Source organism: Erpetoichthys calabaricus, chromosome 7 (genome assembly GCF_900747795.2).
Source record: "Erpetoichthys calabaricus chromosome 7, fErpCal1.3, whole genome shotgun sequence".
Lineage (NCBI taxonomy): Eukaryota > Metazoa > Chordata > Cladistia > Polypteriformes > Polypteridae > Erpetoichthys > Erpetoichthys calabaricus.
Genome location: NC_041400.2, coordinates 2,662,070 through 2,677,226, shown reverse-complemented (window position 1 = coordinate 2,677,226; position 15,157 = coordinate 2,662,070). Strand labels below are relative to the sequence as shown.

General features: G+C 40.4%; 2 protein-coding genes across 2 annotated transcripts in view; one reads left to right on the top strand and one right to left on the bottom strand.

Moving 5' to 3' along the window:
- Positions 1–9,188, bottom strand: part of LOC114654502 (La ribonucleoprotein 7, transcriptional regulator) — a 67,589-nt gene extending 58,401 nt beyond the window's left edge. The window contains 2 exon segments of the mRNA XM_051929847.1: positions 3,038–3,251; positions 8,939–9,188. Coding sequence (XP_051785807.1) covers positions 3,038–3,245 — 208 coding nt within the window. The 5' untranslated portion in view covers positions 3,246–3,251; positions 8,939–9,188.
- Positions 9,189–9,265: 77 nt separating this feature from the next.
- The window catches only part of LOC114654503 (protein ZGRF1-like), a 67,905-nt gene continuing 62,013 nt past the window's right edge, over positions 9,266–15,157 (top strand). Inside the window, exons 1-3 of the mRNA XM_028805090.2 lie at positions 9,266–9,380; positions 13,165–13,233; positions 13,953–14,033. Coding sequence (XP_028660923.2) covers positions 13,213–13,233; positions 13,953–14,033 — 102 coding nt within the window. The 5' untranslated portion in view covers positions 9,266–9,380; positions 13,165–13,212. The remainder of the gene's footprint in view (positions 9,381–13,164; positions 13,234–13,952; positions 14,034–15,157) is intronic.

The window sequence follows — 15,157 nt, the reverse complement described above, 5'->3', positions numbered from 1 at the left end:
GTTATTCAAGGGTCCACTCTTCAATTGGATAACTCTGTTCCATGCGATTTGTGTTTCCCCATTTATGATCAGCACCAGAATATATTTAACAAAATTTCAGCCAAAAAAATTGGACATGACCATCAGTAGGCTTTGCGGCCTAGGAACCATGTTACCCGAACTATTCTGTAACATTTCAATAATTATTTACCACTCTGATGCTGACCTTTCTGATCATGAAATAGGTCTTTATGATAGCAATTGACAAGAAGAATTGCAGAATTACATTATTTGAGGGATCCTCTAGAGGGCCTCTTTCGCTTGCATGATTTGCCTCAAAAACTAATCAGCACTTCGTCATCTCAGAACAGGCTTAAGTTTCGAGTTTGGTGTTTTTCCGTCTGGCCGTTTTAGCTCTAGACCGTCCTGTGACACACTGTGACACACACACACATCCATCATCGAGATATTGTGTTTTCGGTATCAGGGGACCCTAAAACATCGCACTCTGTCGAAAACTGGAGATCGAATATTTGGACAAGTCTAAAGCTAGGTTAGAGTGTGGGAGGGCGCAAAACGAAAAAAATGCATGCGTTTTGCAAGTTGTGAGCAAACGACTGGATAAGCGGCATGTGGATTAAGTGGCACGAGTAACAGGAGATTCTCTCCCCAGTGGATGTTCGTACGTCGTTTGCCATTGTACTGCATTAGTCACTATGAAATCAAGAAAATTTTTTAATGTCATGTTCATCAGTACAAAATAAATGGGGAAAGTAACATATACAGTACAATAATATCAATTTTGGGTAGAATTTTCCTCTAAACCTCAAATATTCCGCCTTCTTCCGCTTTTTCTTCAATCCTCTATCTACCAAAACCCTTCTCAATTCTTCTAAATTACCACTCCACTTTCTCCTCTCTGGTTGCAAATAATAACTGTAATATTTAACACACTGCTAAAAAAAAAAAAAAAAAAAAAAAAAAAAAAACTAAATTAATATATTTTAACAAAACGTAGGCCACTTTAACTTTTCTTCCTCTAAAATACTCTTTTTATAAGGGTGTCGACACAAGATCTGATGAATGCTATAAACAACCCCTATGGTACAGTGAATATTCTCATTTAAGATCATTAACTAAATTAATATTTTTATTTGCCTTTATATCATCTTCTGCACATGCATGATAAATGATTCAAAGTAATAAAGAGCCGAGTATAAACACTGGCAGGTAAAGAATAGAACACAAAACTAAATTATTATGACAATCTTTCTGCTACTGATTATCTATATCTATCTATGCAACATTCTATGATCTGCTTCTCGCAACTGAAGAGGGCACCGTGGCGGATGTTAACCGACTTGCAGACCAACCACAAGCGTCACCTGGTAGGTAACCTACCATATAATCAGATTGTGATTCAGACTACGAATGCCATAAATGTAATTACCCTGATCTACATGCTGTCAAATAAACGAACCACACGCTGTGGCGCAACATAAAGAGGCTTCGCCTATGACGCTTACGTCCAAGGTTCAATTCCCCGAGAGGGGGTGCAGTGAATGTGTATGCCTGATGAGCCCAGAATTAGGGCGAAACACGTGTCGCGTACTCTTTGCATTATTTGACAGTAAACTATGCAATCTCTCTCTCTATTATATTATATAAAATATTATATTATATAGATCAAATCCCACCGACTCACTCATCACAAAATCTCCCAAACAATGAGGACTTGGGACTTGAAATTTGGAATGTAGGTTACCCTTGGACAATAGTTGCTCACTAAGAAACAGTTTTAAAAATTTTGTGGTCCAAGCGCAAAATTTCATATAGGTTTTTACACCCGTTTGTACATCTGTCCACTTTTCACGAGAGATCTACTTAACGGATTTAGATCTATTTTTTTTTTTGCATAATTTGCTTGAACATTCCATTGATTTTGTGACTTTCTCATTGCGCTAAATATCAGAGTTCGCTTGCATTAACCAATTTATTAGCGCAAATCCGAACGAGACTCATCAGGCTGTGGGGAAGAGGCGGGGCCCTCCTCACTCACGAGTCTGCCTCAGGGTGTAACCTTAACTCCATTTAGCTAGAGAACGAGCGAACAACTTCACGGATTTAGATTTTTTTTCTATAATTTGCTTGAACATTCCAGTTGATTTTGCGACTTCTCTCATTGCACTAAGAATCAGAGTTCACTTGCAGGAGCGATATATTCGCACTAATCCGTGAGAGGGGCTGCGGGCCAAGGGGAGGGGGAAGAGTGATATCAGGAGTAGAGAGCTGGGCGGGGCCTCCTCACTGTCCTGTTTCACTAATATGCAAGTGAAGCCACAGGGGGATGGCTAGTACAGTATATGTGGTGAGCTTCCTGAAGTTTTATATTCTTTATTACTTCCTCGTATATGAAGTGTAGGGAAAGCATCGTAAACGTCCAAAATTTCCATTTCAAGATTTTGATGAATCTCAACGTTTTAGACATCCCCGAGTCAGAAAATACTATGTGTGTGTGTGTGTGTGTGTGTAAACACGATAACTTGAGTTCGCTTTCAGTTAGCTCATACAAGTAAGAGGTACAAAAAATAGATTTCTATCAACTTTTGGATTATTTCCGTTAACCGGAAGTGGTACTTTACCTTTTGTTCAAGCAGCTGCACAGTCCGATTTATTCAACTTTACTTTTATAATAATTGTTCAGTATATTACTAAATTTGATTTGTTGTTGATGTTTCTTTAATGTACACCATATAAAAATATAATCCTTGTCTTGTGGTTTACTCCTTAAATATCTATCCCCATAGCCGAGAAAGTTGAGGGGGAGACCACTCCCGATTTTTTTTTTTTTTTAAAAAACAGATGTAGCTACTTGTACACCACACAAATGTTGGTTAACCAAACTAAAATATGATCTCACTTTTGCCCCTCTGTTCTTAAAATAAAAAGTACACACTGTAGCTATAAAAATGCTGTCAAGTTAAGCTGTTATGTTTATTTTTTTTTTTTCAGTTGCAAAAATGTTCACAATTAAAAACAAGCAAAATAAAGTACTAACATCCATCTCTGGACTTTTCGAGTTGTTCCTTGAGAAATTTGTCTTTATGAAGGTTGACATCTCCAAACCAGAATTCCACCTGCTTTTTAACATCCGTGAGGACTTGTTTCACTCGGGACCTTTTCTTTTTCTCCTTTTCTTTTTTCTGATCACAGTGGTCTGTCTGCATCCCGTCCTTTCTTGGGGGATCCGTCTGCATGCCTGCCATCTCAGCCTAGGAAAGAAGGACAAAAACACAACAATAAGGACATGAGCGTCAGTAGGCTTTGTGCCCTCGGAACCAAGTTATCTGAACTATAACATTTCAGTCATTATTTACCGCTCTGATGCCGACTTTTTGGATCATAAAATAGGTCATTATGATAGCAACTGACAAAAAGAATTCAGCTTTCTCTAGAGGGCCTCTTTCTCTAGTACAACTTGATTCTAAAACTAATCAGCACATCGTCATCTCATAGCAGGCTTAAGTTTCGAGTTTGGGATTTTTTCCATCCAGCTGTTTCAGCTCTGGACCGTCCTCAAGAAACTGTGACACACAGACACAGATCATCATATCTTATCATGCCACTGCTGTATCCAGGTAAGAGCAATGTCATTAGCATCCTTAAGATCTTCATCTGTGCATGTAGGGCCTCGGGAACATTCACAAAGAATGTGGTCCATTGTTTGGGTGGGCTCACCACAGGGACATTCAGTGCTTGTTGTGAGGCCCCATTTAAATAGGCTGCCCCTTGTTTTGCCCACCTTTGACCCAGTCTTTCCTAGAGAGGGATATTCCATTGTTTAGATGCTCTTAAGGTGGAGGAAGAGCTTCACTGGGAGGGCGGGTGGTCAGTCTCTCGCCACCTCTCGAGTCGATGTGTTATGGACCGCTTTGGACTGAGTGGTTCCACTGTGGCGAAGCTCCAATGAGGAGGTAGTCAGCGATTTACTTCCAGGTGGTAGTGGAATGGGAGTCTAGAGTGCATCAGTTGTTTGAACCTTTCTACTCTTGAACTGGTTTCTCGTTGTATATGGGGAGGTGCAATCCCGGCCAACCTATATAAAACAGGAAGGCACGTAATGTTCACAATGTGCCGGAGATGATTCAGCATGCAATATTTAGCTCAGGGTCAACAGACTGACACACACACACAGAGAGACACACACCCATCATCAAGATATCGATGTTTATGGTATCAGGGGGACCCTAAAACGTCAAGATCCATTGAAAACTGGAGATCGAAATTTTTGATAAATCTAAAGGTTTCGCTCCCTCATAGATGATACTAAATTAGTTTATCCACAGTTAGGCTGCACATTTCACCCCAAATCTACGCTTTATAAGCTCTTATGAACGCAGCAATCCATCCATTTACCAAGCACCGGAAACCTTGTGGTTAATTCACTCTGGTAGCTGACAAAATGCGTTCTCAGATCCTATGGGACGAAACCATTGAAATTTTTGACGAATCTAAAGCTTTTGCTCCCCCCAAAGATGATAGGTTATGGTCACAGAGGGCACAAAGCAAAAAATTAGAAAAATCTTGGGAGCCACCAGGTCAGCGTTATTAAATTACTTTATCCAGAGTTAGGCTGCACATTTCACCACAAATCTGCTCTTTTTACATTTCGTGTGTGTCTTTAGGTCTGATGAATGCAGCCATCCATCCATTTACCAAAGGCAGGAACCCTTGTTGTTAATTCAGCCCAGTAGCTGACAAAATGCTTTCTCAATATGGGGTGAAGCCATACTGTCCTTTTAAACAAAGTGGCCCAGAGACTGGCTAAGTGGCCTAGCAGGGATCAGTCTGTCACCGGCCACTCACATGAGACTAACTGAGAATCAAAAATTAACCCCAATATGCAGCGTTTTAGGAAGAAGGGATGAAAAGGAGCATACCTAGAGAAATAAAAGACACAAGAAGATGTGCAGATTCTACAGAGACAGTTCAGGATATAAACCCAGGACGCTGGTGCCACGAAGCAGCAACACAAACCACCGCACACTTCCTTATTTGCTAACTTAATTAAACACATTCTGCATTCCACTAATAATAATAATAATAATAATTCTTTGCATTTATATAGCGCTTTTCTCACTACTCAAAAGCGCTCAGCAATTGCAGGTCAAGGGGCCAACAGAGCAGAGTCCCTTATTGGCATTTATGGGATTCGAACCGACAACCTTCCGATTGCCAGTGCAGATCCCTAGCCACAGAGCCACCATTCCGCCTATAATACTCTATGAACTCATCTTTAAGTTTAAGTCAAGTCAAAGTGTCAAAGTGAACTTTATTGTCATCTCAACCATATACAAATATACAGATAGATGAAATTGTGAAGCTCAGAGTCCACAGTGTAACAACATGACGTGCAAATAATAAATTAAAAATAGAATTAAAATTTAAATTTAAAATTAAAACACAAACAAGACATTGTGCACATGTGCATTCTATGTTAATTAATGTCTTATTTTAATTTCTTACTTTGTCTTTTATTTTTCTTTTCTTCATTATGTAAACCACTTTGAGCTTCATTTTTTGTATGAAAATGTGCTATATAAATAAATGTTGTTGTTGTTGCAAAGACAAGACAAAGAAGTAGCAGCAATATTGATGTGTAAGATATGTAATATAATAAATTATAAAGAATAGATATAGATAATACAGAAATGATCAGTGTATGATAATAGTTGTTTAAGATGTGTAAACAATGACAGGTCAGAATGTTTCACAGCAGATGGATATCAAGAATGTCAAAATACTTAAAGGTCAGTATGAGATTTTCAGTTCTTTTCTCCCTGCACACTCGTCTTTACAGGACAGTGGCTCGCATGTATAAAAGTTCTGTTTTTCGAGGTGGTTGAGGCCGTGTGGAAGATCCCAGGGGGCAGCCTGGTGTTAAGGAGTCTAACAGCTTGGGGGTAAAAACTCTCCTGCCACCTGGCAGATCTGGCTTTGATGCTGCAGTATCTTCTCTTGGATGGCAGAAATGTGAAAAGTCCATGTGAGGGGTGTAAGTGGTCCTGCTCAATGCTGCAGGCCTGGTGGACACTGCGTTTGTAAAATATGTCCTGTAGTGAAGGGAGAGGCACCCCAATAATGTTCTCTGCTGTCTTCACTATCCTTTGCAGGGGCTTGCGGTCGGATATGTTGCAGCTGCCATACCAGACAGTGATACAGCTGGTCAGAACACTCTCTCAATGGTGCCTCTGTAGAACATGGTGAGGATGTAATTGATCAAGTTGTCACCACTGAACCTCTCAGGACACACTGCTTGTGTCCATGCTGGTAATAACAGGGGTACAGGAAAGGTCCCATTTGAAAGCACCTGGCAGTTAATGACAGTCCACACTCACCCTGAACCAATGCAGATTATCAGGGATCACATGTCTGAAAACGTTTGTGCTCACGAGAAAAGGCTCAAAATGTGCATATGGCACTTCCCATGCAGGCGTTGGTATTTGACAGGAGAATCTGCGCATATTTATGGCAACTCTGACCAATCTGTGCTCAACGTTTGGGAAAAATCAAATAGGGAGCCGAGCTCAGACCTGCTAAATGACAAATTGCGCACATCGTAAATCAGATCACCAAGCCCTCATTATAATGTGCAGTGACATGATGAGACATGATGAGTTATGAATGTGATGTCCAGACACAGGTGTCACTCCCTGTAAAGAGAGCCAATGTCGAGTATTTACACCAAAAAGGAGTGGCTCTCCATGTAGACTGTGTTTTTACTTAATATTTTTATGTACTTTTAACTGTCTTTCATGCCCATACAACAATATGTTTAGTAGTTTATGACAGAGTAATGCTTCGGGACATTGGTAAACAAGAGTCACACTCACGACATGTTCTACTTGAATAACTGTATATCTGACAAATAAAGAACCTCAATCTTGAAAAAACATTTTTGTGTTGGCTCCCTGTTGTCACGTCTAAGGATAAGAAACCAAAGCACAACAAAAACACTGATGTGATTCCCTCCCTGTGCACAGAAAGCTCTAAAACTCATATCCTACAGCCTACTTATAGTCTAATGGATTGACAAAACACGGCTAGTTCAGTAATATTTGAAGACTATGCTAATGGTCCAAAATAAAGGAAATGAGCTTTTAAGAACAAGTGAGATTTTTTTTACTCATGATGATGATGATGATGATGAAGAAAACTGGCTTATAAACTGATTAAGACTAACAAGAGACCTTCACTTGGAACTGTGTGCCGAGTTGGTCCCTGTATTAGAAAGAGAGACTGCCCGAAATCAGACTACAACCAGGCTACAAATCAGGCTAATTTCTGGTTGCATCCAAACTTCTGATTGGTTGAGTGTGTATATGCATGTGTATAAAAAAAGCTGTGCTACCCATCTAGGACAGGTTAAAATCTAAAATATTCAACAGAGATCACAGCATATTCTGCAGTGCACCATCTATTCGAATGTATTTTGTAATGCCTGTAGCCATAAAATGCATTGCATTTTTCATTCCAACAAATGGCACATCACAAGAATTAGCACGGCTTTTACTAATACCATACCACATGGAATAGAACAGGTATAGAAACTGATGGACACAAATGTTAAGATTTGAATTAGGTGTGACAAGGATTAGAAATGAGGACATTAGAGGGTCAGCTCAGGTTGGACGGTTGGGAGACAGAGAGGCGAGATTGCGTTGGTTTGGACATGTGCAGAGGAGAGATGCTGGGTATATTGGGAGAAGGATGGCAAGGATAGAGCTGCCAGGCAAGAGGAGAAGAGGAAGGCCTAAGAGGAGGTTTATGGTTGTGCTTAGAGAGGACATGCAGGTGATGGGTGTGGCAGAACAAGACGACAAGGACAGGAAGAGATAGAATTAGATGATCCGCAGTGGCAACCCCTAAAGGGAGCAGCCAAAAGATGAAGAAACTGGATGTACACAGATACATGTCCTTTTATTAAGGTGGATATATGTATAGACATTATGTAGATAGATACAGATACACACACACACACACACACAAGCTGTGCTACCAATTGAAATCTATGTAATTAATGTAGACATCAGTGTTAACATTTGCATCTGTTAGAATAGATTTTGTAATGCATTTGTCATTCCAACAGATGGCACAACACATACGTTAACAATGCATTTACATATCCCATGCCAAATGGCATATAACAGAGATATATGCATTACATTTGTCATTCCAACAGATGGCGCATCACCAACCATTTGTAGTAATAAAATGCATGGCATTTGTCATTCCAACAGATGGCACATTGAAAACCTTTTGTAGTAATACAATGCATGACATTTGTCATTCCAACAGATAAAACGTCACCAACCATTTGTAATAATAAAGGCACATCACCAACATTAGCACTGCTATCATGAAACTCATACCCAATGTGATATAACCGAGAAACAGCAACTGAATGGACACACTGATATAGTGGTGTTTGTAATTTGCAGCCACATAATGATGGCAAAAACAAGCTCTGCTAAAATGACATCTTCATTTAACAGCAGCAATGGGGCCGATTTTAAAAATGTGGTAAAATTGTGCACCCCATTTAAAAAAAAAAAAAAAAAAAAAACCATACTAAACGATCAGGGGGTCTTCTCGTCAGGATTAAATCTTGAGGAATAAACACAGTTGGAGCTTCACTGCTGCTTAATAGGCGAAATAAACAATCTGACAAGTTATGAATGAATATTCTTGATAAGTTACAAAAACATGCACGACAGACAGAGAAACGCCAAATCGGTTGCCAAATCTCGCTCCTCTGTTGTTAATGTGGAGTACACTTTAACACGTATGTGATACAAAAGAGTTGTCATCCTCAACGAAAAGCATAAATTAGCAATAACAAGACGCAGACCTTAAATGACATTTATACAGAATCGTCTGCAGGTTAGTATTTACTTACATAACAGTGTTCGGGTAAGCTGCTCTAGCGCTCCACCAAATCACACCACGCAACTTTAAGGACCCCGTCAGCCTGTCTATTAGAGCGCCGGGATGGTCGATAAGTCAAAAATGCATAACGAGTGATCGTTCGTTTTATTTCATTCTTTCAGCATGATCATTTGTTCATGTTCTGATCCGCGACTTTAACTGTCGTAACGTTATCGCAGAAATCGCTACATAGATATTTGTAAATAGGGTTCGTACCAGGCAAGAGTTGACCACCTGTTGCGCTTCGTCGCAGTTTTATGACGTCAAAAACCGCGGGAACTGTAAAACAATAAACAGTGGTTAGAAGCAGCACCCCGCCCGCCTGCCTTCGCTTGAACGATGACATTCTCTCGGTTATGGAACTAAACGGATAGCATGAACTGGTTTGTTGCCCTTGTCATTTCTGCAGTTCAGTAAGTGCGAGTAATTTTATAAGCCCCATTAATTAATTTTCAAGAACGGCAGAGCGCGGGTGAAAATCTTGTACTGGTTTTACAATTGAGGATCTTGATGTGGTTCGTCGTGTGGTGGGTGTAGCAAGGCGCTGTATCAGTACATGTTCCCAACCTTACAATTTGTCTCCCTAATTGGACAGCATCATCCAACGGCTCTAGCGATCTAGCTTGATAAAGCTAGCACGTATGAAGTTTTGGTACGCTGAATTTCGTATCGTACAATGTGCTAATGTGGAGTTAGTGTAGGGCTGTGTCAGCGTGCTTCGGCAAAGGAAGGAGGTTAAATAATTCTTAACGTTTTTTGTTAGTGATAATATTCTTTGGACTTGCAGTACAACTGTTTATTTTTCAGTATGATTTCTTGTAGGGCACTTCCCTAAGTCAGGTTTTCACGTAAATATGGTGTTGGGGACTTCCAAGGCATCAATGTTTTTATACTGTATTTGTTAGTTTGTGCATACGAACTGAACTGAGGAGGTGTGAGCAGGTAACTGTGTAACCTAAATACTAATAGACTTACATTGGTGTCAATCATTGTGAACTTCCTAAAATTCAAGGCACATTTAATTAGCCACCCAGCAATGGACTGGTACCACATGCAGGGATTGTTCCTGCTTTGTGCACCGCTCTTGGTGTGGTTGGCTCCAGCTTCCCTGTGACCCTCCTCAGCAAAAGAGGGCTTGGAAGATGAATGGATGTTAATAAAACCAAATAATTAGATCGACTGTAAGTGAGGTGCAACAAACCCCTCAATGTTATATTTCAATGTCCAAGTTTTACAGCTTGTTAAGGACCACAAGTTCTTGGTGCTACCAGTTCTTGCCGTATCACATCAGTGTGGTGGAAGGCTAGAGCATATCCCAGCAGCACAGCACAGGAAAGGAAAGAGCCCTGAATGGGACACCAATCCAATCACTGGACTCCCCAACATTTATATCACTGAAAAATAGTCAAAGCTCATCAGAGATTGTTCTCTGTTCGTATTTAAAAATAAAAATCACAAGTGTCTCACCTCTTGAACCCAGCACATGTTCTGTTCATTCTCCTTGTGATTAGTAAACTCTAGGCCTAGCATGACTAGTGTAGCTGCGTCTTTTCTAGGTTCCCAAAATCAAGCAGCTACCGAGTTGGCAAGGTAGGATCCAGCATGAGTCAAACGTGCAACAAAAGAAATTTCTCAATCCAATAAAGTTTGTTTTAAAAAGTTTTAGTGAAAATTTTAAAAAGGAACAAATCGCAAAAAATCAGAAAAAAAGCTATTACACATACAAGTTTACTTTCTGTACTAAAAAGTTGTGCTTTTTCTGTATGGCAAACTTACATAGACCTAGATAGATAGATAGATTCTTTATTAATCCCAAGGGATAACATCTTGCCTGAAGAAGGGGCCTGAGTTGCCTTGAAAGCTTGCATATTGTAATCTTTTTAGTTAGTCAATAAAAGGTGTCATTTTGCTTGGCTTTTCTTTTTTAACTTTATATAATGTTAATGTTTACGTGGTATTGAAGAGTCGCATAGTGTGTTGGAGGAACGATCTCCTCAGTCTGTCACTGAAGCTGCTCCTCTCTCTGGAGATGATCCTGTTCAGTGGATGCAGTGGATTCTCCATCCCCACTCATAACTACAACAGCGCAAGTGAGCAGAGAGCTGAGGAGACTTCGTGCCAGCAAAGCAGCGGGTCCAGATGGAGTATCACCACGACTGCTGAAGGTCTGTGCATTGGAGCTGGGGAGTCCTCTACAGCACATCTTCAACCTGAGCCTGGAACAGGGGAGAGTCCCGAGGCTTTGAAAAACATCTTGCATCACCCCAGTCCCAAAGGTATCACGTCCTAGTGAGCTGAATGACTTCCGGCCTGTTGCTCTGACATCACATGTGATGAAGACCATGGAGAGGCTGCTGCTTCACCACCTGAGGCCACAGGTTCAACACGCCCTTGACCCTCTGCAGTTTGCATATCAGGAGAAGGTGGGAGCGGAGGATGCCATCATCTACATACTACACCGATCCCTCTCCCACTTGGACAGAGGCAGTGGCGCTGTAAGAATTATGTTTCTAGACTTCTCTAGCACCTTCAACACAATCCAACCTCTGCTCCTTAGGGACAAGCTGACAGAGATGGGAGTAGATTCATACCTGGTGGCATGGATCGTGGACTATCTTAAAGACGGACCTCAGTATGTGCGTCTTGGGAACTGCAGGTCTGACATTGTGGTCAGCAGCACAGGAGCGCCACAAGGGACTGTACTTTCTCCAGCCCTGTTCAGCCTATATACATCGGACTTCCAACACAACTCGGAGTCCTGCCACGTGCAAAAGTTCGCTGATGACACTGCTATCGTGGGCTGCATCAGGAGTGGGCAGGAGGAGGAGTATAGGGACCTAATCAATGACTTTGTTAGATGGTGCGTCTCAAACCACCTACACCTGAACACCAACAAAACCAAGGAGCTGGTGGTGGATTTTAGGAGGCCCAGAACCCTCATGGACCCCATGATCATCAGAGGTGACTGTGTGCAGATGGTGCAGACCTATAAATACCTGGGAGTGCAGCTGGATGATAAATTAGACTGGACTGCCAATACTGATGGTCTCTGCAAGAAAGGACAGAGCCGGTTATACTTCCTTAGAAGGCTGGCATCCTTCAACATCTGCAATAAGATGCTGCAGATGTTCTATCAGACGGTTGTGGCGAGCGCCCTCTTCTACGCGGTGGTGTGCTGGGGAGGCAGCATAAAGAAGAAAGACGCCTCACGCCTGGACAAACTGGTGAGGAAGGCAGGCTCTATTGTAGGCACGGAGCTGGATAGTTTGACATCTGTGGCAGAGCGACTGGCGCTGAGCAGACAGAGCATCAGTATTGGCAGTCCAGTCCAACCTCTGTTTGAAGCGGTTTGTCCTCCATGCCTTACAAACTGCAAGGCATATCATAAACTAAACTAGCCTGTAGTCAGAATGCCAAGCAATAATCAGAATATTTTATTTACAGTTCAGCTTGTAAGGTTCCATTGACAATGCAGTGATATCTAGGCAACAATTTTAACATAACTAAGAAAATACTTCTATCAATTTAACTTACCCTAACTAACAAATGGCACTTACAACTAGGATAGTCAGTTTTCATTACATTGCACATACACACACACACACACGGTGCTGCACACCAGGAAGGTGGAAATGAAGTGCAGTGCTGCAGCTTCACCGATAACTCTGCAAAGTCCAAACTACTAACAGATTTGTAAGACGACACCAGTGCTTCTGGTTAACCAATCAGCACAATTCGCTGGCTGAGCCCCAACCTCAATAGTCCCTAGTTGATTGAAAAGTCCATGCCCTGGTGTTGGAACTAAAATAAGTAACCAGAGCTACCTACCTGTAACTAAAAACAGCCTGAGTTCCTGTGGTGACAATACTATAAAAGTTGGGAGGATGTGCCTGTTTATAAGACCGTTGTACTGTCCTATAGGCTTCCTCAGTTGTTTTATCTGTAGGAGTAAATGCAGCGTTTAATTGCAAGTTACACTAAATGTATTTCCTCTTTTGCACCATAATTTCTTTGTCTTAATATCCGTGCTGATTTTACTGGGAGGTGTCTTGGGTTGGAGGACAATCTTAAAAGAACACATTCCCAGGGAGCATGTGTTCCCCAGCAGGATACTCCAGTATACAGTACTCAAATTCTTCACATTTCATCATTGAAGCCTGCTATTATAACGTATATTTTCATTGTTTTTCTCTCTAGAAAACATTACTGGGAAAATAATAGCATCAATCATGAGTGATTAAGATAATGGATTTCTTGGAGTTTATTGTAAGTATGCTATGGTTTATCCTTTATAATGTTTAGTGTTTAAGTGAATTGACTGTACAATTTAGTAATTTCTTTGTAGCATTACATTCACCTCTTAAATACTAGAATGTTCTTGTCCAGCATGTGGTGTTTTCTAAAATGTGTAGGCCAGGTTTTAACTGGAAATATTTAAATTTAATCTTCATGAAAATACTTTTTAATATCTGTTTCAAATACTTCCATATCCTTGTTGCAGGGATACCTGTTACTAACTCACCCTGAAGGTGAATGTCTATTATCAAAAATAGTGTTTTTTTAATTGTATAAAGAAGTAAAAAAGATCCTAGAAGAACCATTGACATCCCAAACTGGAATCCTCTCCTGTGTGTGCGCCTTAAAAAAAAAAATATTGTTTAATTTCTAGTTAGTGACGTGGGACACTGATGACATAATAATTCCACACTATGATATACATACTGTATGTGTACTTCTTGTTGTCATTCACTCAAATGAACGTGCTGGTCTCCCAGATGAATGTTGCTGTATGTTGTTGGTCCTCCTGGCTGCTGTACAGCTTCCATGTCACTGGTGTCTCCTGCATTCAGATCTGCGTCTCATACCCTCGTGCGGTGAACAGTTTTTCAGTATATAGCCCTCCACTCCCAGTGTCTGGCTCATTTAACCCGTGTCCTGATATTCATGCAAGTAAAATGTTTTTGTGCTAAATGTTTTTGTAATAGGCACTGTACACACATCAGAAAACTAAGAAGAAGAAAATATGGAAAGATGGAGTCTTAAAGATAGACACAAACCAAAATAAGGTACCATATCTTGGCTGTTTGTGTTTTATTTTCTTTCTTGAATTGGTGTTACGGTGTAAATTTTTACATTGGTTCAAAGGAGTACTGTATTCATTGAACAATAACACAAATAAAGAAGGTAGATTTTTTTTTTTTTTGTACTACAACAACATTTATTTCTATAGCACATTTTCATACAAGTGATGGAGCTCAAAGTGCTTTACAGGATGAAGAAAGAGAAAAAAGATAAAATATATAAGAAACTAAAATTAGACTATTAATTAATATAGAATAAAAGTAAGGTCCGATGGCCTGGGAGGACAGAAAAAAAAAACTCCAGACAGCTGGAGAAAAAAAAACAAAATCTGCAGGGGGTCCGAAGCCATGAGACCACCCAGTCCTCATTGTATTCAGGGTTCACATGGAATAACTTGATGGAAACGGTCATGTGGACCTCTGGCCTTTAATCCACCAATGTAGGGACATCACAGTGCTTGGATTGTGTGGTGGTGGTGGTGGTGCAGATTGCCACCACAGAAAACTGGAAAAAGAACAGAAGAGAAAGTAGGGGTTAGTACGGATTTTGGAGCCACCATGAATAATAATGATAGTTAATTGAATATACTGAGTATCAGGATTAAACTAAAATGAAGCTATGAGAAAGCCATGGTAAAATAATGTGTTTTCAGCAGTATTTTAAAGTGCTCCACCGCATTAGCCTGACGAATTCCTATTGGTAAGCTATTCCAGATTTGAGGTATAACATAACAGCAGAAGGCCATCCGTCTCACCACTTCTTTTAAGTTTAGCTCTTGGAATTCTAAGCAGACACTCATTTGAAGATCTAAGGTTACGATTTGGAGTGTAAGGTGAAAGACAATCTGAAATACAGGATGGAGCGAGAGTGTTTAAGGCTTTGTAAACCATAAGCAGTATTTTAAAGTCAATTCTAAATGACACAGGTAACCAATGTAGTGACATCAAAACTGGAGAAATGTGCTTGGATTTTCTTTTCCTAGTTAAGATTCTAGCAGCTCCATTCTGCACTAGTTGCAATCAATTGACTGATGTCTACTAGATTTTCACGTCCTGACACTTTAAGTACTTTAATAAATAAACTTAGTTGTCGCAGTATTACTGTATTG